The sequence below is a fragment of the Lepus europaeus genome, chromosome X (genome assembly GCF_033115175.1).
Source record: "Lepus europaeus isolate LE1 chromosome X, mLepTim1.pri, whole genome shotgun sequence".
Lineage (NCBI taxonomy): Eukaryota > Metazoa > Chordata > Mammalia > Lagomorpha > Leporidae > Lepus > Lepus europaeus.
Window position 1 is genome coordinate 124145950 of NC_084850.1, and position 27140 is coordinate 124173089.

The 27140-nt window shown below is 42.7% G+C and overlaps 1 protein-coding gene across 4 annotated transcripts in view; it reads left to right on the plus strand.

Annotated features, from left to right (window-relative positions):
* Positions 1–27140, plus strand: part of PCYT1B (phosphate cytidylyltransferase 1B, choline) — a 96778-nt gene that overhangs the window by 21742 nt on the left and 47896 nt on the right. For 2 of the 4 annotated variants that reach the window (XM_062183959.1, XM_062183956.1), the window contains exons 2-4: positions 6186–6362; positions 8293–8392; positions 22661–22777. In XM_062183959.1, the coding sequence (XP_062039943.1) occupies positions 6216–6362; positions 8293–8392; positions 22661–22777 (364 nt within the window). In that variant the 5' untranslated portion in view covers positions 6186–6215. Of the gene's footprint in view, positions 1–6185; positions 6363–7606; positions 7824–8292; positions 8393–22660; positions 22778–27140 lie in introns of those variants that run through there. The other 2 variants (XM_062183958.1, XM_062183957.1) reach the window with 2 other exon arrangements.

Here is a 27140-nt window from a genome sequence, read left to right on the forward strand (position 1 = left end):
GGTCTTCGACCTGATGGTTCACTATCCAATTGGCCACAACAGCCGGAGCTGCACTGATCCGAAGCCAGGAGCCAGGAGCCAGGAGCTTTTTCCAGGTCTACCACGTGGGTGCAGGGGCTCAAGAACTTGGGCCATCCTGTACTGCTTTCCCAGGCTATAGCAGAGAGCTGGATCGGAAGTAGAGTAGCCAGGACTTGAACCGGAGCCCATATGTGATGCTGGCACTGCAGGTGGCGGCTTTACCTGTTACGCCACAGTGCTGGCCCTGCTCAAATGAATTTTAAAGCTTTATTTATTTATAAATAAATGCCTTTAATTGCCCTAGTTGGGAACAGAAATATGGGGCTAGAAACTCAATCCACGTCTCACATATGGGTGGCAAGAACCCAATAACTTGGGCCATCACAGCTGCCTCCCAGGGTCTGCATTACCAAGAATGCTGGAGTCGGGAGCTGTAACCAGTATCGAACTGAGGTACTCTGATATGGGATGTAGGTCTCTTTTTTCTTTTAAAGATTTTATTTATTTATTTGAGAGGTAGTTACAGACAGAGAGGGACAGACAGAAAGGTCGTCCATCTGCTGCAAGGGCTGGAGCTGTGCAGATTGAAGCCAGGAGCCAGGAGTTTCCTCTGGGTTTCTCACGTGGGTACTGGGGCCCAAGCACTTAGGCCATCTTCTATTGTTTTCCCAGCCATAAGCAGAGGGCTGGATCAGAAGAGGAACAACCAGGACATAAACAGGTGCCCATATGGGATGCCAGCACCGCAGGTGGAGGCTTAGCCTACTATGTCACAGTGTCAGCCCTGGATATAGGCATCTTAATCAGTGTCTTAATCACTAAGCCAAATGCCTGTCCTTCAAATGAGTTTTTAATATTCCATGTACTTGGGAATCATAATTTAACAATTTATAGATAATAGTTGTCATTTTTCAAAATATCCCCCCTTTTCTATAACGACTCCCATTCTTCTACATGTGTGACATCTGAACCTACATCTCTAAATTCACAGGAGATATTTCTTTAAATTTACTTTTCCATTATGTATATTTCATGTATGTGTTCCCATTATAAAAATAAGGTAAAATAACCAACGTATGTGGAATAAACAATGAAAGCATTCTCTCATTGTCTCTCCAGAATGCTACCTTCTTCCCCAGAGACAACCTTAATGTGTATCCTTCTAGGCCAATGGTGGAACTTACTGTGATGACAGGAGTATTCTTAATTTGCTGTGTCCAGTATAGTACCCACACAGGGTTATTGAGCACTTGCAATGCGGCTAGTAGGACTGAGACACTCTTTTTAATTTAATGTAAATCAACTGTGATTTGAATATAAATAGCTACAGGTGACTAATGGCTACTGTATTAGCACAGTTCTAAACTATTTCCATGCAATTACCTTTCTCTCTCTTTCCCCTCCTCATAAATGGTATCATACTATACATATTGTTTTCTGACTTGCTTTTTGCACTCAACAAAATGTGTTAGAAATCATTTCCTGTTAGTACATGTCTGTCTTACTGTTTTACTGTCTTACTGTCACTTCATAATGTGTGCACACCTTACTTAACTAAATGAAAAATGGATATTTCTTGGCATTGAACCATGTACTGGGCCTCTTTTTGCTCCACTTCAGTGACATCTGTTGGTGAGGCCTTTGCTCCAGCTGCCTAATGTGAGATTGTACACAATCAATGACACAGTCCAAGAATCTAGGAATTTACCTGTGGTAGACCTATGGTCAACTGTAAGATCTTTTTTATTCTTCTTTCCTCTCTATTTTAAAACAGAATTAAATATTTAAACTCCAAATTAAATCAAGCTTTCATAAAATATGGGAAGAGGAGCAGCTGAGACACGAACTGGCACCCATATGGGATGCCGGTGCTGCAGACAAAGGCTTAGCCCACTGTAGCACTGGCCCCAGAGACACGTAAATTCAAACGGAAACAGGAAGATGAGATTTTGCGATATCTTTTTGTAATTCTGAATCTGTAGTTCTACACCTGCTGACTCCTGAGGCAGGATGCCTGTTTGGGGGAAATGGACTCTGGAGCCCTGTTCTTACCTCTTTTGCATATCCTGATTAAATTGTTCTGTGCTTGTAAAATTCTTGGCTACTGGAAGACATTCTGGAGGTGGTTATAAACTTTGTGACTAGGGGCAATTCACTTTTCAATTGATCTCTGTGCTTCTAACATGTCTCATCAACATTGGCTAGCTCATGTTTGTTGACTCTGGCATTATACTGCTGGACATAGATGCTGTATAAGCAAGGCCTTCTCACAGATCACTGACATAGACAGATCACTATAAAGAGGAAACTTGAAGAGAGATTAATAAAGGGACTATTTACAAAAGTATGCGCAGGGTTTCAGGAAACCCCAAGGAACAGGCCTAGAAACACTGGGGTTGCCATGCCCCTAGGCTTTCAGGGCAAGGGGTATGTGTGGTTAACATAACCTCACAGAGAGCTATATAAAGAGAGACCTCTCACAGGAACCATGAATTCTAGTCAAAGGACAAAAACACTGCTTCTTAGCAGAGAGGAAGCCAAGGAGATAACGCCCTGAGTCCCTTCTTGTGCTGCCCACCATGCTTTTCATGGACCCAATCCAGCTGGCAGCAGGAGAGCAAGGGAGCCCAGTGCTGCAGTCCATGTGGGAAGCCATACAGAGAAGAATGGAGATGGAGAGGAAGAGATTAGATTATGGTGAGGCAAAATGGTATTTATCATTCATACATTATTTCATTTAATTTTTAAAACAGCTTTCTGAGGTAGATCTCTTTATTAGCCCCCTTTCATAGGTGAGAATACTGAAGGTTACAGAAGTTAAGAACCAGCAGTTTTCTAAAAGTCAAATTTTAAAAAGTCAAATGGGTATATTAAATAATAGAGCTAGGATTTGAACTCAGATCTGTCTGATTGAATTGAACCACTGTAGTTAAAGAATGGCTTAGCTTCAACAAGCAACTCTGCAGTTGACCTTCACCATCAGTAGTCCTATGCTAAGTTCTGACTGGTTTATCAGCCTGTTGTCTGATTGGTCCAGTCATCAGTGATGCACATTGCACAAGTACGGGTTCTATCAACCATTTTTTGCACTGAAGTAATATTTGTATTGTATATTTTATGCAGTACCTAATAGTTTTTAGGTAAATATTTGATGATGTCTAATTGAAAAGATTCCGCAATGAAATACACAACATATCATGTCTTCCCCTTTAAAAAGCTTGATAGGACTATGGCCTTGGTATGGTACTATGGTACAATTTACATGATGAGAACTTGTGTGACAAACAGGAAAGGTAAACACAGGCAGTTCCTGGGTGTTATTTAATCCTAAATTAGGTAAAAAGAAGTCTTATTGTGGCCTAGCTCTATGACCGTGGTCTGGCAAGGCCACTGGCACACACAAGCTACAGGATACTTGGACAGGGCTTCTTTTTTTTTTCTTTTTTTCTCTTTTTTGGACAGGCAGAGTGGACAGTGATAGAGAGAGACAGAGAGAAAGGTCTTCCTTTTTCTGTTGGTTCACCCCCCAAGTGGCCGCTGTGGTCGGCGCGCTACGCCGATCCAAAGCCAGGAGCCAGGTGCTTCTCCTGGTCTCCCATGCGGGTGCAGGGCCCAAGCACTTGGGCCATCCTCCTCTGCACTCCTGGGCCACAGCAGAGAGCTGGCCTGGAAGAGGGGCAACCATGGACAGAATCCGGCGCCCCAACCAGGACTAGAACCTGGGGTGCCGGCGCCACAGGTGGAGGATTAGCCTAGTGAGCCACGGCGCCGGCCTGAACAGGGCTTCTTAACCATTTAAAATACCTATTCCTTTTTGCAAATATAAAATCTCATATGCCTCCCTAACCCCAAATTTGGAATGTGGCTCCCAAGGGGGTCACAGTATAGCCTCTGGTGACTTCTCCCAGTCCAGAGGCTTAGTTTCTGTGATTTACAAGTTGAAAAGAGTAGAACTTTTGTCAAAATAGGACATTATTCAAATTTTAACACACCGGGGCCCACGTTGTGGCATACTGGGTTAAGCCACAGCCTGTGATGCCGTCGTCTCATATGGGCTCCGCTGCATGTCATGGCTGCTCCACTTCATATCCAGCCCCCTGCTATTGTGCTTGAGAAAGCAGCAACAGATGACCTAAGTGCTTGGGCTCCTGCCTCCATGTGGGAGACCCAGAAGGAGCTCCTGGCCATTTGGGGAGTGGGCCAGTGGACGGAAGATCTCCGTCTGTCTGCTCTCTTTCTCTCTGTTTCTCTGTCTCTCTCTCTCTCTCCCTCTCTGTAACTCTTTCAAATAAATAATCTTTAAAGAAATTGAACATGCTTTCCAAACTAATATTTTCTCCCATTCTAAAAGGTGTACCCTTCACTCCAGAAGATTGCTGCCCCAGAGCCATTTCTGTTCCTTCATCTATTATTCCTCTCCTACATTTATTCACCTTCCAAATGTGTAGCATCATATTAAACCTCTGGCATGTATTAATAAACACAAAGGATGTGACCTGTGTTGTTAGGATCTAAGCTGAGGCTTGCCAGTAACTACCTGGGAGTCATTTAACCTGCTTCACGAAGACTGGGTAACATATGATCATGCGCCTTTTTTTTCTACAATTAATTATCTAGGGTCCCCCTTCTCCAGTGATCAGGAAGAGCTGCATCTCCTTTTCGAGGTCTCTCCATTCTAATTGTCGTAGAATCCAGGGAGTTTGCTCAGTTCAGAAGGAGCCACAATGTTAACTGAGTCAAGGGACTTGCCATTACTGTTGTTTCTTGCTGTCACTTGGTGTCACTGTTGGAAGACAGGTCCTGCACCATTCAGTGGAAATAGTACCTACTTCACAGAGTGGAAATGAGCAAATACACTTAAAGTGCTTAGCATATACATGGATACATGGCACTAAGTAGGCACTCACAGATTTTGCTATCATGTTCTGTTACTGGGCCTAGACCAGAAGATCCCTGGAAGCATCCTGGCTTTTGCAAATGGTAAGGACTGTCTGGACCTTGGTCCCCTGCAAGTAGCTTGATAGTGGGATGCCAGGTTGGTCCAGTCCATGCCACTGCCAGGAACTTCTGGCTCTCTTACTCCCAAATGTCTGGAGGTTGGTCCCCCCTCTTATGTGGATGGGGCACAGCAAAAAATGTCTTATAAATAAAATTGTTTGTTCTGGCTCAGCGTAGGAGTTTTTTTTATTGTAATCTGGAGGCACCTGGACTGAGGAAATACTGCCTCAGGTCATTATTGGTAGCTGGGTCTTAACCAGGTCTTCCTGAAAAAGTTGAAAGTTGACTTTCAACTTAGAATATTCTGCCTTGCTTTGGAAGACAATGTTCAGGGAACGAGACTGTGCCTTATTTACTTCTGCATTCTCCCCATTCCAAGTCCAGTGCCTTGTACTGACAAGAAATACCCCTTATCCAAGTCAAGTGCTATTGAAGATGCTCCCATATGCACGAGTACACACGCAAGTACACTTGCACACTTAGGACTTTTCTCTGCCTTCCATTTCTCATGTCCTCCCTTTTCTTCTTACTTTTAGGCCACAATAATTAAGAATAAAATGCATAATTCATGTAAACCTTTTCTTCACCTTTGAGAAACTACTGTTTCATTGCAAATATCTCTGTTTCCATTTTAACTATCAGACTTCACATCCTCTAGAATATACCTTTCTTGGAAAATGGCAACACCTTATCTTTTCAGTCAGTTTTGGGACTAGCACATAAAAGGTCTCCAAACAGTAATTTATTTTAGATTACATTAAAAAGATTCACTGTCCATCTATATTAAAAAGCCATGAATCATTAATATAAGCTAATTCCGTTTTCCAACCAATTTACCCCATTTGGGTTGTGTACTTAAAGCGCATTCATTCTTTAGTAAGTGAATTTTCTTGTTCCTGTGGAAAACTACATTATTATTAGATAACATTATATATTATATTAATATATTACCTATATATAATATTATATAATATAATGATTATAATAATACTAATAGCTACATTTACATTTTATTGAGCACCAGGTACATCCATATTATCTCTGTTTTTCACAACAACCCTGTAAAATAGTTACCCATTTTACAGATGAAGCTGAGGTTCAAGTAAGTTAAGTAACTTGCTTTTAAGAGCACAAGAAGTCAAATACATTTCTTGCCCTAACCGTAGCTCCTGCTCAAGAGGCAATGATGGACACTCATGACATCCCTTGTGAAACCTGTTAGGCACCAGGATGGGGACCTGATCCAATGCCAGGCCATCCTGGTTGTGGCCCAACTTGAGAAGATGAACATGGCCAAGCAGACTCTCTCTCAGGAATCTGAATTGGCAACCATGAAAGAAACAGTAAGTTAGTAGAAGCATGAGCTAGGGCTGAAAGATAAGGGAAATGAAGGGAGGCCAAGGAGGCTGGGGGGGGGGGGGGACATATTCAAGCCAAATGTATGGGGGAGGGGAAGCTAAGCAGAGTCTTAAATGCTGCAGAAGGATGTAGTCGCAGGAGGGAGAGACAAAGAATCAGTAGCAGAGAGTAGCCAGGTTGGTGCAGAGCACTCTGGGTTCTGGGGCCACGCTCTGCCCCTTGCCTTCATTTCTGCAGTTTCTGTGCCAGGGTAGCCTTAAAATAAATCCTTTATCCCTTGAACTAACTTTAATGTTAGTTCCTTTCAACCACTGGAGCCAAATTGGAATACACAGCCAGCAAGTGTTGGAAAGGGGATTTAAACCCCAGTTTTGTGGCTACAGAGTTTCTGCTCTTGTCACTGCACTTCTTTGTCACATTATGAATGCTGCTCTGGCCCACCATAGCCCACTAGGTCACCTTTATGTGTCCAAAAAAGAACCAATAATGGATTCAAGTTTCCTTCATCCTTTTCCCGCATCCCGCTTTGCTTTCAGAGCCCTGAAGGAGAGGCTGTTGGGGTTAAAAAAAAAAAAGTCCCAGCAACTGGGAGGTCTCCGGACAGCACTGGGGCAGGACTCCAGCTTCCTGGGTAGAAGATTCTGCCTTAGGGAGAGGGGCCGCAGCTGGGGCAGGGACAGGGATTGATCCTTGTCAGTGCAGAAAACGGGGGCTTCTCAAGGGTAGGGACTGGTTTTGTCCCTATTTCTATCCCCAAGTTCTAAGATAGTGCCTGACATACATGTGAATGAAAAAGTGCATGAATAAATGAATGGCAGAAGTGGGTCACAGCCCCTGTTCAAATGCAGGGATCATTCCTCAGTCAAGTGCTTGCAAGTTAGGGAACACCTGTCTCCATCTGCAAGAAACAATTCACACAGCACTCTGAGTAATGTTTACAGTGACTAGTCAACGTTAGCTTTAAAAATACCTAAGATGATGTAGTGGTGACTGTGGTAATGACACAGTTCAAGGACTACAAATGGCCAACTCTGGATTGCATTTGCCCTGTTTACAAAAACACCACTTGCTTTGTCTTCCTCTGTCTGGAGAGAGTGAGGTTTTCATTTTAAGAGGCTGACTGAAAAACGCAGGGCCACTTCCTGGGCAGGCTTCCAAGTGACTACATCTTTCTCACAGCGTTCCCTAGAGCCCCAGCCCAAGCAGCCTGGGGCGGGGCCTCCAGCCGTTGGTGGCTGGTAAAGCTACCACAGGGGCGGTTATCTGCAGCGGGCCAGAACTGCTGTGCCTTTAGGCCCTCCCAGGGCACAGATAACGGCCCTGGCCTTTGCGCTGAAGAGATGTCAGAGCTGGTGATTGGCCAGGCTGCTGTGTGTGGAATACAGGAAACGTGGTGCCGCCCTTCTGACTGTGCCGTTGCTTCCAGCCGACTACCCCGGGTGTGGGTGAGTCTAAATGCTTGGAGACTGCCCTGTTGGTTGTGAAATGCTCAAAGCTGGGCATCGTGACTTTCTGAGGCCATGACTTGGCATATTTCTGAGTCCCGCTGAACCTCAGTGTCCTCTGCTGTGAAACAGGGCTAGTATTATCCTATACTATCTATCCATCGTAGGGGGTTACGGGGCCTGAAAGACACGATGTATCCTGAATGCCTCCGCTGGTACCTTGCATGTGGTAGACACTGAAGAGCTCTTCTTATTTCTGAAGCATCAGTTAAAAGACAGGAAAAGAAAAGATTTCAGTGACGATGCCTTTTCTTTATTTTTAACAATCCAATATTTCTCTGGAAGACTCAGCAGATATATTCTACTTCTTAATCATACCCATGTAGCCAACAAAAATAAACCCCCAGGGGAAGCTAGTGCTAAAGGCAAGTTTGTCAGACTACATTTCCTTTCTCTTTTTCCCTTCTAGACCCTGACTGCACCTGCCCCATTTGCAGATGAAACCAGTTGCCAGTGCCAAGCACCCCATGAAAAACTGACCATTGCTCAGGCTCGCTTAGGAACACCAGGTGAGGCTGTACTTCTTGTTCCCCAAGTGGGCCATGCCTTGACATTTAAAATATCAGAAAAGCCCATCACTGTTTGAACAGTACTTGCTTTCAATCAGAGGGTTGAATTTAGAAATTAGGGCATGGTACAAGACAGGTAAATACTAACAGTGATAAATTCGACCAGCCAAAGTAGTCAGGTAAAAGACGGGGTGGAATGTGGCAGTGTGAGCCCCAGCTCTGCCATTTGCTAGTTCTACGGCCTCGGGCAAGTCATAAGAAACGTCTGAATCTGTTTCCTCACGTGCCAAACAAGGATAATGATACCTGCTTCACAAAGTTTTTCTGACAACTAGATTTGGCGAAAAGTACTTAAGCACTTCTAAACTATGAAGACTTGTATGAACCTAAGCTACTATAATTATTACTACCCTTAAAAGTCTGCATTTTATAAAAGTTTCAAGTACATCTTTAAAAAATTTATATTTTCATTGTATTTGAAATGAAGACAGACAGAGATAGACAGGAAGACATCTTACATCTTCCATGTGCTGGTTCACTCTTCAAATGTCTGAAACAGTCAGGGTTTGGCCAAGCCAAAGCCAGAAACCCAGAACTCCATTTGGGTCTCCCATGTGGGTGGCAGGGAGCATTATCTGTTGCTTCCCAGGATGCACAGTAGTAGGACATTGGATCTAAAGCAGAGAAGCTAGGACTCCAACCATGCACTCAGTGTGGGATGCCGGTGACCCAAGCAGTGACTTAACCACTTTGCCAAACGCCTGCCCCTCAAGTACACCTTAAACATCTGGGTTCTGTTCTGTTGTTCATTTCTTTAGCATATACCAGAGGACAGATAGGGAAGAGATTTAAAAGGATTGTAAGATATCATCTCTGTTTCACATATCTTTCACAATAATTGAAGAGACAAGACAGCTTGATATGAAGTAAAATTGACAAGTAGCATGAATGCATGCATGTGCTGTGGTGTTAAATCCTGTAACAGAGACGATAACAGACAGTTTAGAGACGGGCAGATTCATTTGGCCTCGGGTGGTCAGGCAAAACTTGAAGGAGAGAACATTAGAGACCGAATACTTTGGGGCACAAACAAGATTTGGAAAGTGTGGCAGAAACATGGATAGGTATCCTGAGGAACAGGAACAGGAAGAGTGAAAGCACAAAGAGAGTGAGCTGTGTAGGAGTACATGAGTGTGGTTCCAGGTGACTGGGGAGTAAAAAAGGACTAGCTGGTAGTTCAGCTTTGAGCCACTTAATGGTATAACTCAATGGTTTCCACTTGCCATTGCAAAAAAACCCCAACAGCCCAAACTGAAATGAATCTATGGGATAATGCAAATAACTAGTGAACCAAGGAGTAGCATGTTAAATATCCTAGCTGACTGGGTAGATCTAGGACTAAACCACAAGTTTAGCAACCTCAACCCCTGGCTTTGTCCACCACATTGGGCTGCCATGTGAAACAGGGTCCACAGCAGACCATGGGGCGAAGCTTGAGCCGGAGGGTGGAAAGAGCATGAACAAGACAGACAGTAGCTGTGACTTTCTGTGGTGGCACTATCTGCCAGGCTCACTGCTGTTTCACCAGTACCCAGAGAAGCACTGGTCACATACTGTGTGCTCAGGAAACACTTCGTGAGTGAATGGAAGTTTGGGACAAGAGAAGGAGCTTGTCTTCTGGAAATAGAAGCAGAGATTTTTCTGATGCATTGAGCTGGCTTCAAGTTAAATGGGTGACATTAGGCATCTATACCTCATGTAACCACCAAGCAGTTTAAGCCCTAAGAATGAAGTCAGAGTAAGTGGTGGTATATTTTGAAATAGGTTGTGGAATTGCCAGGGGAGGGGGAGATAGAGCTTGATCTTTAGAGGAGAAAGTTCGCTCTTCTCTCAGGTGATGACATTGCAGTGTCTTAGAAGAGAATTTTGGGATGTTGACTGGCGCCGTGGCTTAACAGGCTAATCCTCCGCCTTGCAGCGCCTGCACACTGGGTTCTAGTCCCAGTTGGGGCGCCGGATTCTATCCCGGTTGCCCCTCTTCCAGGCCAGCTCTCTGCTATGGCCCGGGAAGGCAGTGGAGGATGGCCCAAGTCCTTGGGCCCTGCACCCCATGGGAGACCAGGAGAAGCACCTGGCTCCTGGCTTCGGATCGGCATGGTACGCCAGCCGCAGCGGCCATTGGAGGGTGAACCAATGGCAAAAAGGAAGACCTTCCTCTCTGTCTCTCTCTCACTATCCACTCTGCCTGTCAAAAAAAAAAAAAAAAAAAAAAAAAAAGAAGAAGAAGAGAATTTTGGGATGTTGATTAGCTCCTAGCCAGGGAATAAGAACTTAGTTCTTTGATTATCTAGAAGGTATGAAACAGTCTTAGACCTAACTCTGAGAGCAGTGGTCCTCACTCATCAGTGTGCCTAAAATTATAATTCCCTGGAGGCCTTGCAGAAACACACTGCAGGGCCCAACTCACACAGCTTCTGATTCAGTGGGTCTAGGGTGGGGCTCAAGAATTTGCATCTCCCGTAAGTTTCTAGCTGATGTTGCTACTGCTACTGCTGCTGGTCCTGGGAACACACTTAAAGAACCACTGCTTATGGTCATCAAAGAAGGAGGTACTTTTCTCTGAAGGGAGGAGAGGACTTCCATTTTGCTTATGGCCCTGTCTAAATACTGACAGAGTTTGTGGGTTCAAAAGGCTTCCATAGCCTAGGCAGCTCATTTCAAGAGCCTCGAGAGATCATTGATGTCATACATAAGAGTAGTAATTGTTAAATTAACAACGGGAGTCACTGTGCACTAACTTCCCATGCAGAGCCTCTGTCCTCAAAGTGTTGTATTTTTTTTAAAAGATTTATTTATTTATTTGAAAGAATTACACAGAGAGAGGAGAGGCAGAGAGAGAGAGAGAGAGGTCTTCCATCCGATGGTTCACTCCCCAATTGGCAGCAATGGCTGGACCTGCGCTGATTCGAAGCCAGGAACCAGGAGCTTCCTCTGGGTCTCCCACATGCGTGCAGGAGCCCAGGAACTGGGGCCATCTTCTACTGCTTTCCCAGAGCTGAATTGGAATTGGAGCAGCCAGGTATCGAACTGGTGCCCAAATGGGATGCAGGTGCTTCAGGCCAGGGCATTAACCCGCTGCGCCACAGCGCCAGCTCCTAAAAGTGTTGTATTATAACTATGTCTAAGTGCTCCCAAAAGATGTATCATTCTTGGGTGCTTCGTTAAAATTAATTAAGTTTCTAAAAAAAAAAAAAGTGAAATTAACTTCAAGATGCAATGACTGAACAGCCTCTCTCTCAACCATTGAGAAAGTTTTTTTTTTTTTTACTGTGCAAATTGTTGAACTCTTTACTTAGTATAGAGTTGGTCTTCTGTGTATAAAGTTAATTGAAAATGGATTTTAGTGGAGAATGGGTCTGGAAATATGAGAGGGAGGAGGAGGAGGAGTAGGAGGGCAGGTATGGTGGGAAGAATCACTATAGTCCTAAAGCTGCACTTACGAAACACATGAAGTTTGTATTCTTTAAATAAAAGGTTTCTTTTTTGGGGGGGGGGGGAATAAATAAAAAATAAAATAAAAAAATAAAAAAAGAACCACTGCTTAAGAGTAACCTTTGACAGTCATGGGATCCGCTAACAGGGGGATTATGCAAATATCATAATTGTTGGAGCACTGTAGCCTTGCCAGGGAAGTTCAAAGGGTTTAGAAAAACCTTGCTGTTTGGCTACTTTTAGGAAGGGTTTGGTAATTTCTAAGAGAACTTTGCCTTGAGCATTCTATCAAAAAGTCAAAATGGAAATACTGTTCAGTAACCTAGGAGAGACTTCAAAAAGTTCATGGAGAAATAGGATTAAAAGACAAATTTATTACAATGCCAAAGACTTTTGAAAATCATGTACCCTGGATTTTTATTTTTAGAAAATGCATTTCCATGAACTTTTTGAAGACCCTTTATAGTTATAACTGAAGTTTCTCACGATCACCTATACTAGCCATATTCTCTGACTTAATACAATTGCCTACATTATGGTTGCACAAGTTTAGGTCTATACAAACCAGGGCTGGGTCATAAATTCTAAAAGAGTTCATGACTGCTCATAGCTCCTTAACCTTGTTTCTGAAAAACAGAAAAAATCAAATAGAGCAAAAAAGCAACCAGAATTGGCACCTTTGGTCTTAGCTAGTTCAGCTGTGGATCTGTGAACCTTTATGAAGTTTGGATCTATTCTGAGGCAGAGAGAATCATTACTCTGTTTTGACATAAAGGAAAGTCCAAGAGATTGTTTCATGGATTCCTTTTAAATGAAGTTGACCTTTTTCTTAAAGGGAAACTCAGTTCTCATTTCCATTTTTCTTCTCAAAAAAAAAAGGGGGGATTTATATTATTCTCTCCCACAGTGTGTAGAATTTGACTTATGTTTTCAAGAGTTACCTTAATGAATTTTGCCTTATATTTGTGCCACCTGTGTTGTAATTTACTTAATAATTTTTCTTTAAATATACTTTTTGAGCACCTAAATCTGATATACTTAAAAACCATAATCACTATAATTTATAGAAAATAGTTATCACTGGCTATAAGTAGAAGGTAACCATAAAATTTATATAAAACTATACATTTTATAAAATAAATATGTAATAGATTTTAAAAGGTTAACTTCTGTGCCACTCTTTTTGCATAATAAATGTACATAAAACAGCACTAATTATCATAATTACTGGGCATTTAGTAGTAGTGTCTACTTTTTTAAAAGAACCCATAGCAGCATGCAGTCTTTTCAAAGGCACCACGAGGTAGAAGAGTGGTTGGGGTAGCGTGGTTTGCACTCAGATTTCATCACAGATTGGGTGTATGCCATTGAGTAAGCCACTTAGCTTCACTCATACTGCACTTGCCCTGCTCCGAGACCATGAGGATACGGTCTGGATGTGGTTTGAGTGTGTTCTCCAAAGCTTCCTGTGCCAGAGGCTTTGACCCAATGCGACGTGTTGAGAAGTCAGGGAACCTTTAGGATTTGGGGCCTAATGGGAGAAGATTAGTTCATGGGGGCTCCACCTTCATGAATGGATCAATGCTGGTTTTGAGGAGTGCATTGTGTATCACAGGAATGAGTTATTTCCTTTGAGAATGGGCTGTTTTAAAAAGGAAGAGCCCAGCCCCTCCCCAGCCCCCTGCTTCCTGTCTTGCCATGTGATCACTCCTTCTGGCACATGCTCCCACCATGATGTCATCCACCATGTTCTGATGTAGCCAGAAGGCCTTCAACAAAGCTGAGCAAGTGCTGGCACCAGATCCTGGAACCTCCAGAGCTGTGAGCTTGGTAAATGTCTCTTCTTTATACGTTACCCAGCATCTGGTGTTTGGTTTCAGCAACACAAAATGAACTAATACACTATCTCATAGGGTTAATGCAAAAATTAAGCAGGCTATATAAGCGTACTTCAAAAACATTGTGGAAAGTGGTATGAAAAGATAAGTTTATTTTGGTGCAAAAATTTATTTGAAATCCGTGTACAGTTCTTTCATAACACATTTTCCATGAACTTTTTTTGAATACCCCTCCTGTGTGCTTTATAAATAAATTTTAAAAGATTTATTTATTTATTTGAAAGGCAGAGCGACAGAGGGACAGACAGACAGATATTCTACCCATTGGTTCACTCCCCAAATGGCCGCAACAGCCAGGGCTGGGCCAGGCTGAAGCCAGGAGCCAGGAATTCCATCCTGGTTTCCCACATTAGTGGGAGGGGCCCAGACCATGTTCTGATGCCTTCCCAGGTACATTAGCAGGGAGCTGGAGCAGAAGAAGAGTAGCTGAGACTTGAGCCAATGTTCTGATATGGGCTACTGGTGTTCTAAGCTGCAGCTTAACCTGCTGCATGGCAACACTGGCCCCCATATTGTATGTATTTTTAAGGTGTTGCTTAAATGCCTTAAAATATGCATAATCAAAGATGAATAATCACTGTGGCATAATGAGTTAAGCTGACACCAGCAATGTCATGTCCCATGTGGGCACCAGTTTGAGACCTGGCTGCTCCACTTCCAACCTAGCTCTCAGCTAACACATCTGGGAAAGCAGTAGAAGATGGCCCAAGTCCTTGGGCCCCTGCACCCACATGGGAGACCCAAGGGAGCTCCTGGCTCCTGAGTTTGGCCTGGCCCAGCCATTTTGGGGAGCAAACCAATAGATGGAAGATCTCTCTTTTTCTATCTCTCTCTCTCTCTGTAACTCTGCCTTTCAAATAAATAAAATAAATCTTTAAAAACAAAGATGAATAATCATCTATTATTGCTGAACTGCTTTCTACAGTAACTGTACCATTTTATATTCCCACTAGCAGTGTATGAGAGTGTCAGTATATGAGAGTGCCAGTTGTTCTATATTCTTGCCAGCATTCAGGATAGTCAATTTTTTTTAAGTTAGTTACTCTAGTAAATATGAAGTAGTATCTTGCTGTGGTTTTAATTTGTATTTCCCTAATGACTAACAATATTGAGGATATTTTCATGTGCATATTTGTCATCATATATTTATTTGGTGATGTGTCTTTTTGTTTTATGTAAATGGGTTGATTATTGAATTTTGGTTTATCATTATATTCTAGATATAAATCCTATATCAGATATATATTTTTCAAATATTTTCTTCCTGTATATAACTCACCTTTTACTTTTTAAAGAATGAAAGTCTTAAATTAAGTCCAGTTTATCATTTTTTAATAGTGTGATTCTTTTGGGGTGCTAATTAAGAATTTTTTGTCAAACCCAAGGTCACCAAGGTTTTCTGTTTTTTCTCCAGAAATTTTATACTTTTAGCTCTTAACAGTTAGGGTATGATTCATTTAATTTTTAAATTTTTGTGTATGATCTGAGCTGTGAGCCCTTTTTACAGTTCCATTTACTTCTAAGTACAAAATAACTTATAAAAATTGGAAACACAAGATCCAGGAAGCTAACATAATCAGCTATTTCCCACAATACTGTACCATGGTCATTATTTGTATCCATGATCCTCAAGCAAATGCCCACCATTATTTTTGGTGTTATGTGTAATTTACTATATTTAAATTATTTGAAACATGGTAATCAATGGGTAGTATACAATCATGCATTTTACCATAATATTATAATTATCTGATATGCCTTACTCTGACCATTCAGGATAAACAGGAAATTACTTGCAGTGCTTTTCAAAATTTATAATTATCTATGGGCACAAAGACTATAATGCCATTGTATTTATTTTCCTTGCTTTGGTAACATACATATTACCACCGAGGTAGTGGTTTGGAACAACACATGTGTATCATCTCATTTCAGTGGGTCAGTCAAGAGTCTGAGCCTGGCTCAGCTGAGTCCTCTGCCCAGGGTCACCCAGCACTTAGTTCTCATCTAGTAATTGACTGGTAAGCAGATCCACTTCCAAGATCATTCATCTTGTCAGAATTTGTGACTGTAAGACAAAAGGTCTATCTTCTTACTGGTTGTCAGCCAGAGGCCATCCTCAGCTCCTATATGCCACCTGCAGTGCCTTGCCATGTAGCTCTCTCACAACATGGCAGCTTGCTTCTCCAAAGCCACCAAGGGAGACAGAGAGATAATACATCTGCTAGCAATATTGAGTCTTATATAATGTAACAAAGCTATGAGAGTGACTTTATCACCTTTTCCATATTCTACTGGCTAGGAGCAAGCCACATCTCCCACACACACTTCAAGGGAAGGGGATTACACAAAGGCATGGGCACCAGGATGCAGAGGTCTTTGAGAGCCACCAGAATGTCTCTTCACCAATGCCACGGTTGTGCTTTGACTTCTGATGCTGCCAAACCTCCAGCTCCACAGGCCAGAGCTTCCCAACTCAGAGGCTCCTGAGAGCTACTCCCTCCAAGCCCCCACCCGTGTCTCAAAGGATGCCTGGAAAAACCTCAAACAAAAGATTAAAACCATCATACAAACTAACTAAAAAAGTCACGCTAATATTTGTTGAAAGCTTTATTTATAAGAGAATTTCAACCACACACAAAAGCAGAATAATATAATGAACTATCATGTATCTGTCCTTCACACCTAACAGCCATCAAACCAAGGTCAGTCATGCTCCACGTCCGCCCCGTCTACTCTCTCCTCTGAAATGATTTCAAACAAATTTCCAGGCTTTCTATCATTTCATCCCACAAGTATTTCTAGATAAGTGTCTAGAAAATAAGCTACCACCTGTGACACTAGCATCCCATATGGGCACCAGTTTGAGCCCTAGCTGTTCTGCTTCCAATCAAGCTCCCTGTTAATGCAGCTGGGAAGGCAGCAGGTGATGGCCCAAGTGCTTAGACCCCTGCACCCATGTGGAAGACAGAGATGGAGTTCCAGGCTCCTTGCTTCAGCCTGGTCCAGCCCTGGGTATTGTAGCCATTTTGGGAGTGACCTAGAGGGCAGAAGATTTCTCTTTGTCTCTCCTCCTCTCTCTGTTACTCTGCCTTTCAAATAAATAAAAATAAAATCTTAAAAAACCCATTTTACCATAATTCTTTAAGATAATCAGATATCTAGCATTCAATTTCCTGTTATTTCACCATTTATTGATAGCGTGTTTTAACTCAAATCTAAAGTCCACACATGACAGTAGATTCATATGCCTTTTAAGTCTTTCAATCTGCAGATCCCCATTCCTTCTCTTTCTCTTGTTTTCTTTTACCTTAAAGTTTATTTGTTAAGAGACAAACCAGATTCCTGTTTTTTGTCTTGGTTTTGATCCTGCCGAGTTTTCCAGTATGAAATTGCTGACACACTACACTTTTAAAAAGTAAGCTTACTGCAAAATCAATTCTGCAAATACTCTCCAGATTTCCTAAATGGCTTTTTTCTCGGTAATTATGTCATATTTCTTTACTTGTTTTCTTCCTTGCTTCCTGAATTCATTTATCTTGATCACCTCTGAATCATTAACAAAAAGTTCTACAAAACTGCCATCTGCGTTCCCCTGGGATTTATATCTTAAAACAAATTTTCCTCAATTGAATTCAAATTGAATAAGAGCATTGAAACCAAGGATCCCTCATTAGACAGTTTGTTATTTCAAAGCATTTCTATTTACTGTGCCTTATTTAGAATACAGTATAATCTTGCAAAGGCAATTCTGCCTTTTCAAAATAGTGTATGATTGGAAATAATTGCAATTCCCAATGTGACATAAAGTGTCTCAATTTTTATTAGAGAAATTTAATTTATTAAAAACATTGTATCATCTGAATTTATTAATGTATCATTTCTGTATGTTCCAAATTATTGAAGTTGCATTGCATCAAGAAGCTATCATGATTTTAAACCTAAGTATTTAAGATTACTTATTTGAAAGGATATATATATATATATATATATAGAGAGAGAGAGAGAGAGAGAGAGAGAGAGAGAGAAATATGAATCTTCCATCCAGTGGTTCTCTTCTCATATGCCTTCAACAGCTAGGGCTGGGCCAGGCTGAAGCCAGGAGCTAGGAACTCAATCCAGGTCTCCCATATGGGTAGAGGGGACCCAAGTATTTAACCCATCAGTATTTAATCCAGTAGGAAGCTGGAATGGAAGCAGAGGTGGAACTCGATCCCAGGCACTCTGATAGGGGATACAGGCATCCCAAGTTGTGACTTAACCTGCTGCAACACAACACCTATCCCTCCCATTTAAAAAAAAATCTAAGTCTTAAAGTTCATTCAATAGAAGTTTGCATTGATTTCCTTCTTTTGAAAATGTGTTTTTGTAAAATCAACATTATGCATACATCTTTAAAAGTCAGGATGCCCATTAGGCTTACAAGGAAGTTCAGCGATCCCTTTCCTTATGTGCTGCACTCTTCATTCTTACTCCTTGTAAGCATTCAGAACTTGATAATCAACTTCCCAAAATGTTGTTGCACCCTCTTGTCCACTGTCATTACCATTTTTGTTTTCCAAATTCTTTCTTGGTACTTCTGACTGGAAGGGGTTGGGTCCTGGCTCAGCAATACTGTCATCCTGCAGTTTCAAATATAGTCTCTTGCCTTCCAGGAGGTGGTGGTGAAGTATGTCCCTCTTCCTCATGGAATGGCACTTTCCAGAGAACCATATGCTACTATCAGTGTCTACTGTGTGTGGCCTCTTCACTTTTGATCTTTATATCTAGGAAGGACTACAGTGTTGCTTGCTCATTTCCAACCCTAAGTACCACCCCTATGTGCAACATTTATACCCCGACTTCATTCCCTTTGGCAGCATGTGGCTCCCATCTCTTATGAAGCCAAAGAGGTTATGGTGGCCTTGTGCACTGACATGCTGGCAAATGTTAACCACTGACCCTCCAAGGGGGAATAATCCATGATCTACAGCATTTGCCAATTTGTATGGTGTAAACCCTCCTACCATGGCTGACTTCAGACCTGGTAAGAATGGCTCAAAGTTATGTCTGAGTGGCATAAGCAGACTCTAGCAGGGAACAGGACTTGGGGTCTTCGCTTAGGACTGTCAGACAAGGATGAAGTCACATGTCCTTTCCATTGGACTTTTCAGTTACCCCTACCTTGATGTTCCTGCCAGGCTCTGGCTCAGACATCTAGGCTCCACTCTGGGTTGAGAGAAATCCTCAATGCTCTGTTTGTCTTTCCTGTTAGATAGCAATGTATGTTCCAGTTTGATTTTAATTTTGTTGCTTTTACTATGCTTTGATATCTTAAGAACCTGTTTTTTAAAGATTGTATTCATTTATTTGAGAGGTAGAGTTACAGAGAGAGGGAGAGACAGAGAGAAAGGTCCTCCATCCAGTGGTTCACTCCCCAGATGGTTGCAACAACTGGAGCTGAGCCGATCTGAAGCCAGGAGCCAGGAGCTTCCTCTGGGTCTCCCATGTAGGTGCAGGGGCCCAAGGACTTGGACCATCTTCCACTGCTTTCCCAGGCCACAGCAGAGAGCTGGATCAGAAGTGGAGCAGAGGCCAGTACTGTGGCGCAGCAAGTTAAAGCCCTGGCCTGAAACGCCGGCATCCCATATGGGCACCGGTTCTAGTCTCAGCTGCTCCTCTTCTGATCCAGCTCTCTGCTATGGCCTGGGAAAAGCAGTAGGAGATGGCTCAAGTCCTTGGGCCCCTGCGCCCACGTGGGAGACCTGGAAGAAGCTCCTGGCTCCTGGCTTCAGATCAGCAAAGCTCCAGCCATTGTGGCCATCTGGGGAGTGAACCAGCAGATGGAAGACCTCTGTCTCTGCCTCTCTCTGTAACTCCTTTATAAATAAAATAAATCTTTTAACTTTTATTTAATGAATATAAATTTCCAAAGTACAGCTTATGGATTACAATGGCTTCCCCCCCCCCATAACTTCCCTCCCACCCACAACCCTCCCCTTTCCTGCTCCCTCTCCCCTTCCATTCACATCAAGATTCATTTTCAATTCTCTTTATATACAAAAGATCAGTTTAGTATATATTAAGTAAAGATTTCAACAGTTTGCCTCCACATAGTAACACAAAGTGAAAAATACTGTTGGAGTACTAGTTGTAGCATTAAATCACAATGTACAGCACATTAAGGACAGAGATCCTACATGATATTTTTTTAAAAAATTGATTAATTTTCTATGCAATTTCCAATTTAACACCAAGTTTTTTTTTTCATTTTCAATTATCTTTATATACGGAAGATCAATTCAGTATATACTAAGTAAAGATTTCATCAGTTTGCACCCACACAGAAACACAAAGTGTAAAAATGCTGTTTCAGTACTAGTTATAGCATTACTTCACATTGGACAACACATTAAGGACAGATCCCACATGAGAAGTAAGTACACAGTGACTCCTGTTGCTGACTTAACAATTTGACACTCCTGTTCATGGTGTCAGTAATCTCCCTAGGCTCTACTCATGAGTTGCTAAGGCTATGGAAGCCTTTAGGGTTCGCCAACTTCGATTTTATTCCAACAGGGTCACAGTCAAAGTGGAAGTTCTCTCCTCCCTTCAGAGAAAGGTACCTCCTTCTTTGATGGCCCCGTTCTTTCCACTGGGATCTCACTCACAGAGATCTTTCAGTTAGGTCTTCCTTTTTTCTTTTTTCCAGAGTGTCTTGGCTTTCCATGCCTAAAATACTCTCATGGGCTCATGAGCCAGATCCGAATGCCTTAAGGGCTGATTCTGAGGCCAGAGTGCTATTTAGGACATCTGCCATTCTATGGGTCTTCTGTGTTTCCGCTTCCCATGTTGGATCGTTCTCTCCCTTTTTGATTCTATCAGTATTAGCAGACACTAGTCTTGTTTGTGTGATCCCTTTGACTCTTAGACCTATCAGTGTGATCAAATGTGAACTGAAGATGATCACTTGGACTAGTGAGATGGCATTGGTGCATGCCACCTTAATGGGATTGTATTGGAATCCCCTGGCATGTTTCTAACTCCACCATTTGGGGCAAGTCTGATTGAGCATGTCCCAAATTGTACATCTCCTCCCTCTCTTTTTCCCACTCTTAAACAGGGATTACTTTTCAGTTAAAATTTAAACACCTAAGAATAATTGTGTGTTAATTACAGAGTTCAACCACTAGAACAAAAAATACTAAAATGGATAAAGTATTACATTGTACATCAACAGTCAGGACAAGAGCTGATCAAGTCACTGTTTCTCATAGTGTCCATTTCACTTCAACAGGTTTCCCCTTTGGTGCTCAGTTAGTTGTCACCAATCAGGGAAAACATATGATATTTGTCCCTTTGGGACTGGCTTAATTCACTCAGCATGATGTTTTCCAGATTCCTCCATCTTGTTGCAAATGACCGGATTTCATTGTTTTTGACTGCTGTATAGTATTCTATGGAGTACATGTCCCATAATTTCTTTATCCAGTCTACTGTTGATGGGCATTTGGGTTGGTTCCAGGTCTTAGCTATTGTGAATTGAGCTGCAATAAACATTAATGTGCAGATGGCTTTTTTGTTTGCCAATTTCATTTCCTTTGGGTAAATCCAAGGAATGGGTGGCTGGGTTGTATGGTAGGGTTATATTCAGGTTTCTGAGGAATCTCCAGACTGACTTCCATAGTGGCTTAACCAGTTTGCATTCCCACCAACAGTGGGTTAGTGTCCCTTTCTCCCCACATCCTGACCAGAATCTATTGTTGGTAGATTTCTGAATGTGAGCCATTCTAACTGGGGTGAGGTGAAACCTCATTGTGGTTTTGATTTGCATTTCCCTGATGGCTAGTGATCTTGAACATTTTTTCATGTGTCTGTTGGCCATTTGGATTTCCTCTTTGGAAACATGTCTATTGAGGTCCTTGGCCCATCTCTTAAGTGGGTTGTTTGTTTTGATGTTGTGGAGTTTCTTGATTTCTTTGTAGATTCTGGTTATCAACCCTTTATCTGTTGCATAGTTTGCAAATATTTTTTCCCATTCTGTCTGTTGCCTCTTCACTTTCCTGTTTCTTTTGAAGTACAGAAACTTCTCAATTTGATGCAATCCCAAATGTTAATTTTGGCTTTGACTGCCTGTGCTTCTGGGGTATTTTCCAAGAAGTCTTTGCCAGTACCTATATCTTGCAGGGTTTCTCCAATGTTCTCTAATAATTTGATGGTGTCAGGTCATAGAGTAAGTTTTTAATCCATGTTGAGTGAATTTTTGTGTAAGGTGAAAGGTAGGGGTCTTGTTTCATGCTTCTGCATGTGGAAATCCAATTTTTCCAGCACCATTTATTGAATAGACTGTCCTTACTCCAGGGATTGGTTTTGGATCTTTGATCAAATATAAGTTGGCTGTAGATGTTTGGATTGATTTCTGGTGTTTCTATTCTGTTCCATTGGTCTATCCATCTGTTTCTGTACCAGTACCATGCTGTTTTGATAACAACTACCCTGTAGTATGTCCTGAAATCTGGTATTGTGATGCCTCCGGCTTTGTTTTTGTTGTACAAGATTGCTTTAGCCATTCGAGGTCTCCTGTGTCTCCATGTGAATTTCAGCATCAAATAAAATAAATCTTTAAAAAAAAAAAGAAAAAAGAAGTGGAGCAGCCGGGACTAAAACTGATATCCATATGGAATTCCAGCACAGCAGGCAGAGGCTTAGCCCACTATGCCACAGCGCTGGCCCAAGAAGAACCTGTTTTTAAAGTCAATTTCACGTACCAATCTGAAGTTGATGGTACATAGAGATTGTGTCTTACGCATGTAAACTTTCTTATGGAGCTGTACTGATGGAGAGTAACTCGGATTTGTTATTCAGCAGTTGTGTTAACAGTGATTTCTTTCTTTCACAGTTGACAGGCCTGTCAGAGTATATGCAGATGGAATATTTGACCTCTTCCACTCAGGTCATGCAAGGGCACTTATGCAAGCAAAAACACTGTTTCCCAACAGCTACTTGTTGGTAGGAGGTAAGAACATTTTCTCTTTGTCCAGAAAACTCCTTTGTACTATGCTTCCTAAAAAGGGTCTCTTTCAGAGTTCTATCAGAATCTGACATTGTTTATGCTTCCAATTCAGCTCATACTGGCTTACTTGTTCACTAACTTAGAGTTCAAAATGATATTTAGAAAGCTACAGGGGTGGAAGCAGATGTTTAGCCTAGTGGTGTCCCAAAACAGACTTCCTGGGTTCAGTTCCTAGCCATGGTTCCTGGCTCCAACTTCATCTCAGTGTAGATCCTGGACAGCAACAGTGATGGCGCAAGTATTTGGGTTCCTGCCACCTTTGTGGGAGAGTTGGATTCAGTTTCCAGTTCCTGGTTCCAGTGTTGCCCAGCCCTGGTTGTTGTGGGTCTTTAGGAAGTGAACCAGCAGATGGGAGCTCTCTGTCTTGGTGTCTCTCTCCCCCTCTCTCTGCCTCTCAGAAAAATACATAATTTAAAAAAAAATAAAACCACAGAAGAGGGGCCACCTGCAACAGCGGCATCTCTTACAGGCACTAGTTCAATCCCAGGCTGCTCTGCTTCTGATCCAGCTCCCTAATGGGCTGGAAGAGGCAGAAGATGACCCAGGTGTTTAGGCCTCTGCCACCCAAATGGGAGACCTGGAATAATCTCCTGGCTTTGGCTTCGCCCAGCTCCCGCTCCTCGGCCCTCGGCCCTCGGCCCTCGGCCCTCGGCCCTCGGCCCTCGCCTCTCTCTCTCTCTCTCTCCCTCCCTCCCCCCTCCCTCCCCCTCTCTCCCTCTCTCTCTCTCTCTGTAACTCTGACTTCCAAATAAATAAATCTTTAAAAAAAAAAACTATAGAGGAAATGACATCATGGCATTGTATACCATTGATCTTCAGAAAGACAGATAATACCATCCAGGACAATTGCTTCATGTTTTCCATTAACGTTTTTCTTCTATTGCTTGAGGCATGTATATAACATTTTCTAGAGAGTTAGGAAAAAAGCAATATTATTCTGATTTCAAATCTTGAGGAAGTTCAGAATGATTAAGGGCAAATAAAGTCATTGTCTATTCCCTTTGTGTGACCCACAGCACTTAGAATGATGTTGTGCTAAGACTAGTGGCTTAACACAGTCCTAATTAGTTAAATTTATGTAGTGAAGTAAAGAAGGGGAGATTTGTTTTATTTTTGTTTGTTTTTTTGACAGGCAGAGTGGATAGTGAGAGAGAGAGAGAGAAAGGTCTTCCTTTTTGCCGTTGGTTCACCCTCCAATGGCCGCTGCGGCCGGCGCATCTCGCTGATCCGAAGCCAGGAGCCAGGTGCTTCTCCTGGTCTCCCATGGGGTGCAGGGCCCAAGCACTTGGGCCATCCTCCACTGCCTTCCCGGGCCATAGCAGAGAGCTGGCCTGGAAGAGGGGCAACCGGGATAGAATCCGGCGCCCCAACCGGGACTAGAACCCGGTGTGCAGGCGCCGCAAGACGGAGGATTAGCCTGTTAAGCCACGGCGCAGGCCATACACCCAGGGAATCATGGGTCACGGTGAGGGGGAATGACTGATTTCCTAAGCTTAGAGAAAGAGAAGCATAGTTAGAAGTGATTGAAATGTTTCTCTTCCTGAAGGCCCACCTATTTCAATTTGGGTAAAAGAGACAGGAACTGACTAGGGAGACCTGCATCTGCATCTCACTTCTGCAGTTTCTGCAAACAGCACATCCATTCGCCGTGATGGGTTTTTGTAGCATTACGTGTAATGGGTTAGTACTGACCCAAACACCTCCACTGTGAGAGAAAGGTGCTAGTAAGACTGCTAGTATTTGTTGCTTAAGTTATGTTATTTTTTTCAAGTTTAAAACTACATTTTGGGGTCGGCACCGTGGCTCACTAGGCTAATCCTCTGCCTGTGGCGCCAGCACCCCGGGTTCTAGTCCTGGTCGGGGCGCCAGATTCTGTCCTGGTTGCCCCTCTTCCAGGCCAGCTCTCTGCTGTGGCCCAGGAGTGCAGTGGAGGATGGCCCAAGTCCTTGGGCCCTGCACCCGCATGGGAGACCAGGAGAAGCACCTGGCTCCTGGCTTCAGATCGGCACAGCACGCCGACCACAGCGGCCACTTGGGGGGTGAACCAACGGCAAAGGAAGACCTCTCTCTCTCTCTCTCTCTCACTGTCTAACTCTGCCTGTCAAAAAAAAAAAAAAAACAAACAAACAAACAAAAAACCTACATTTTGGATATTTAAGAGGAACCCTAGTATAAATTTGCTGAGGGTGATGACCACATGGCCACCGACTAGAATTCTTTCCAGAAGGAAGAGGTGGTGAAAGGCAGTGGTTACTACAGAAGTCGTGCAGATGGAATGCAGAACAGGCCAGGGACTGTGACGTTTGATCACATTATCCATTTATCCTGAATAGAAAAACTTTTATTTTTTGAAGCTTTTATTTCTTTATCTTTATTTTCATTCATTTGGAAGATGTGAGCAAGGCAGAGAGGGAGGAGGAGAGAAGGAGAGGGGAAGAGAGGAAAGGGGGAGAGAAGGAGGGGGTGAGAGGGTGAGGGAGGGAGGCAGGGAGGAAGGAAGGGAGGGAGGGAGGGAGAATGAATGAGAATGAATCATCCCCTTCTGGTGATTTACTCTCAAATGTGTGCAACAGCCTGACTGGGCAAGGCCAAAGCCTTGAGCCTGGAACTCAATCCAAGTCTCCCATGTGGGTGGCAGAGACCCAAGTACTAGAGACATTATCTGCTGCTTCCCAGAGTGTGCATTAGCAGGAAGCTGGATCAGGAGTGGAGAAGGCAGGACTCAAAGCAGGTAATCTGATATACGATATGAGCATCCCAAGCAGCAAGTTAATCATTGTGCCAAATGCCTACATCCCCTTTAAAATTTTTAAACTGAATTATTTTCATTTTATTTGAAAGGTACAGGGAGAGAGGGAGAGAGGGAGGGAGGGAGGGAGGGAGGGAGAGAGAGAATATGAATGAATATGAGCATTACTACCAGAATCTTGTTCTAGTCTACTGAGGGTGGGGACACAACTTTGCAGCATTTCTTTGGCCTTTGGTCATTGGGTAACCTGGGTTTGGAGGTGCTAATGAGTGAGTCACAGTTAATAGGTACACAAGCCATGGCCCTGGGTTATCACACCCAAAGTAAGATGAAAGGAAGTGTGCAGCTCTCAGTACATTCTTGTAAAGTGGAGAGGGCAGGAAATTAACCTGAGCACCTCTCTAGGTCATTAGGCAACAACAGTGGTTTCATTGATTCACTGAATGATGACTCTACTCACCAGCTGTTTACTGAACACTTACTATGTGCCAGGCACTCTTCAGTGGGAATGCAGCCATCAACAAAACACACTATGTCCCCAGAGAACTTAACAGTCTGCGGAGAAGGCAGAAATGGCCCACGAAACAGTAAATACGTAGTTGAGGTACTATGAGGAAATATAAAATAGAGAAAGGAGAGTGACTGGGTGGGGCAAGGAGGGATGTTTTTGGTAGGAAGGTCAGGGCGGGCCTCTCTGAGGAGGTGATGTTTGTGCAGAATGAATGCATGAGTGAACAGAGGGCACACCAAAGCCAGAATATCCAATTTGCCTGCACAGCATTCTTCTCGCCAGTCAGGACGACACTGGGGCGCGTGCAGCAGACATGGCAGCTACAGGAAGGCCATTTTTGTTAATTTGTTTGTCTTACGGAAAGCTTTCCAGACCAGCACAGACAAGTTAACACTCAGGACAATTAATATGAGCAGGAGTTTGGAGCCAAGAAGTAAAGCAGAGGAGGAGCAGATTTCCTACCAAAAATCCTGGAATTCTCTGGAATTCTCAAACTCTACCAGCTAATACTGCTCCATGAGGAAGATCTATCTTTCCTTCTCTGAGTTCCAGGATAAGTGTTTCAGAGGTCACTGAATATGGAACTTTAAATAATGCAATGAACAATGTCTTCTGTAGCAACTTACAAAGAAATTCAGATACCCCTTCAAGGCTAGTGTATGGGCTCTCTGTGGAAGCAAGGGGCATGTTAAATTACCTAGATAACCATGGAGATCATAGCCTTTCATAAGTGACAACGAATAGATTACGGATGAGAATTGAAACAAGACTACAGGAAACTATAAAAAGTGGAGTATAGACTTATGGAGACAGTGACAATAAGAAATAAATCACAGGCAATAGAAACAATAAATAGTTTCTGTATGTATTTTCTATACAGATTTCTTATACTATTTAAAAATAATTGGATTACAATACTCTGAAATATCTTTTAACCGTTCTATTAATCATTTTTAATGGTATCCTATATTTTATTTGTCTCTATTAATCCTGAGTATGTTAAACAGACTCCTGTGTGTAGGCCAACTGCTGTGTGGGCATGGTAC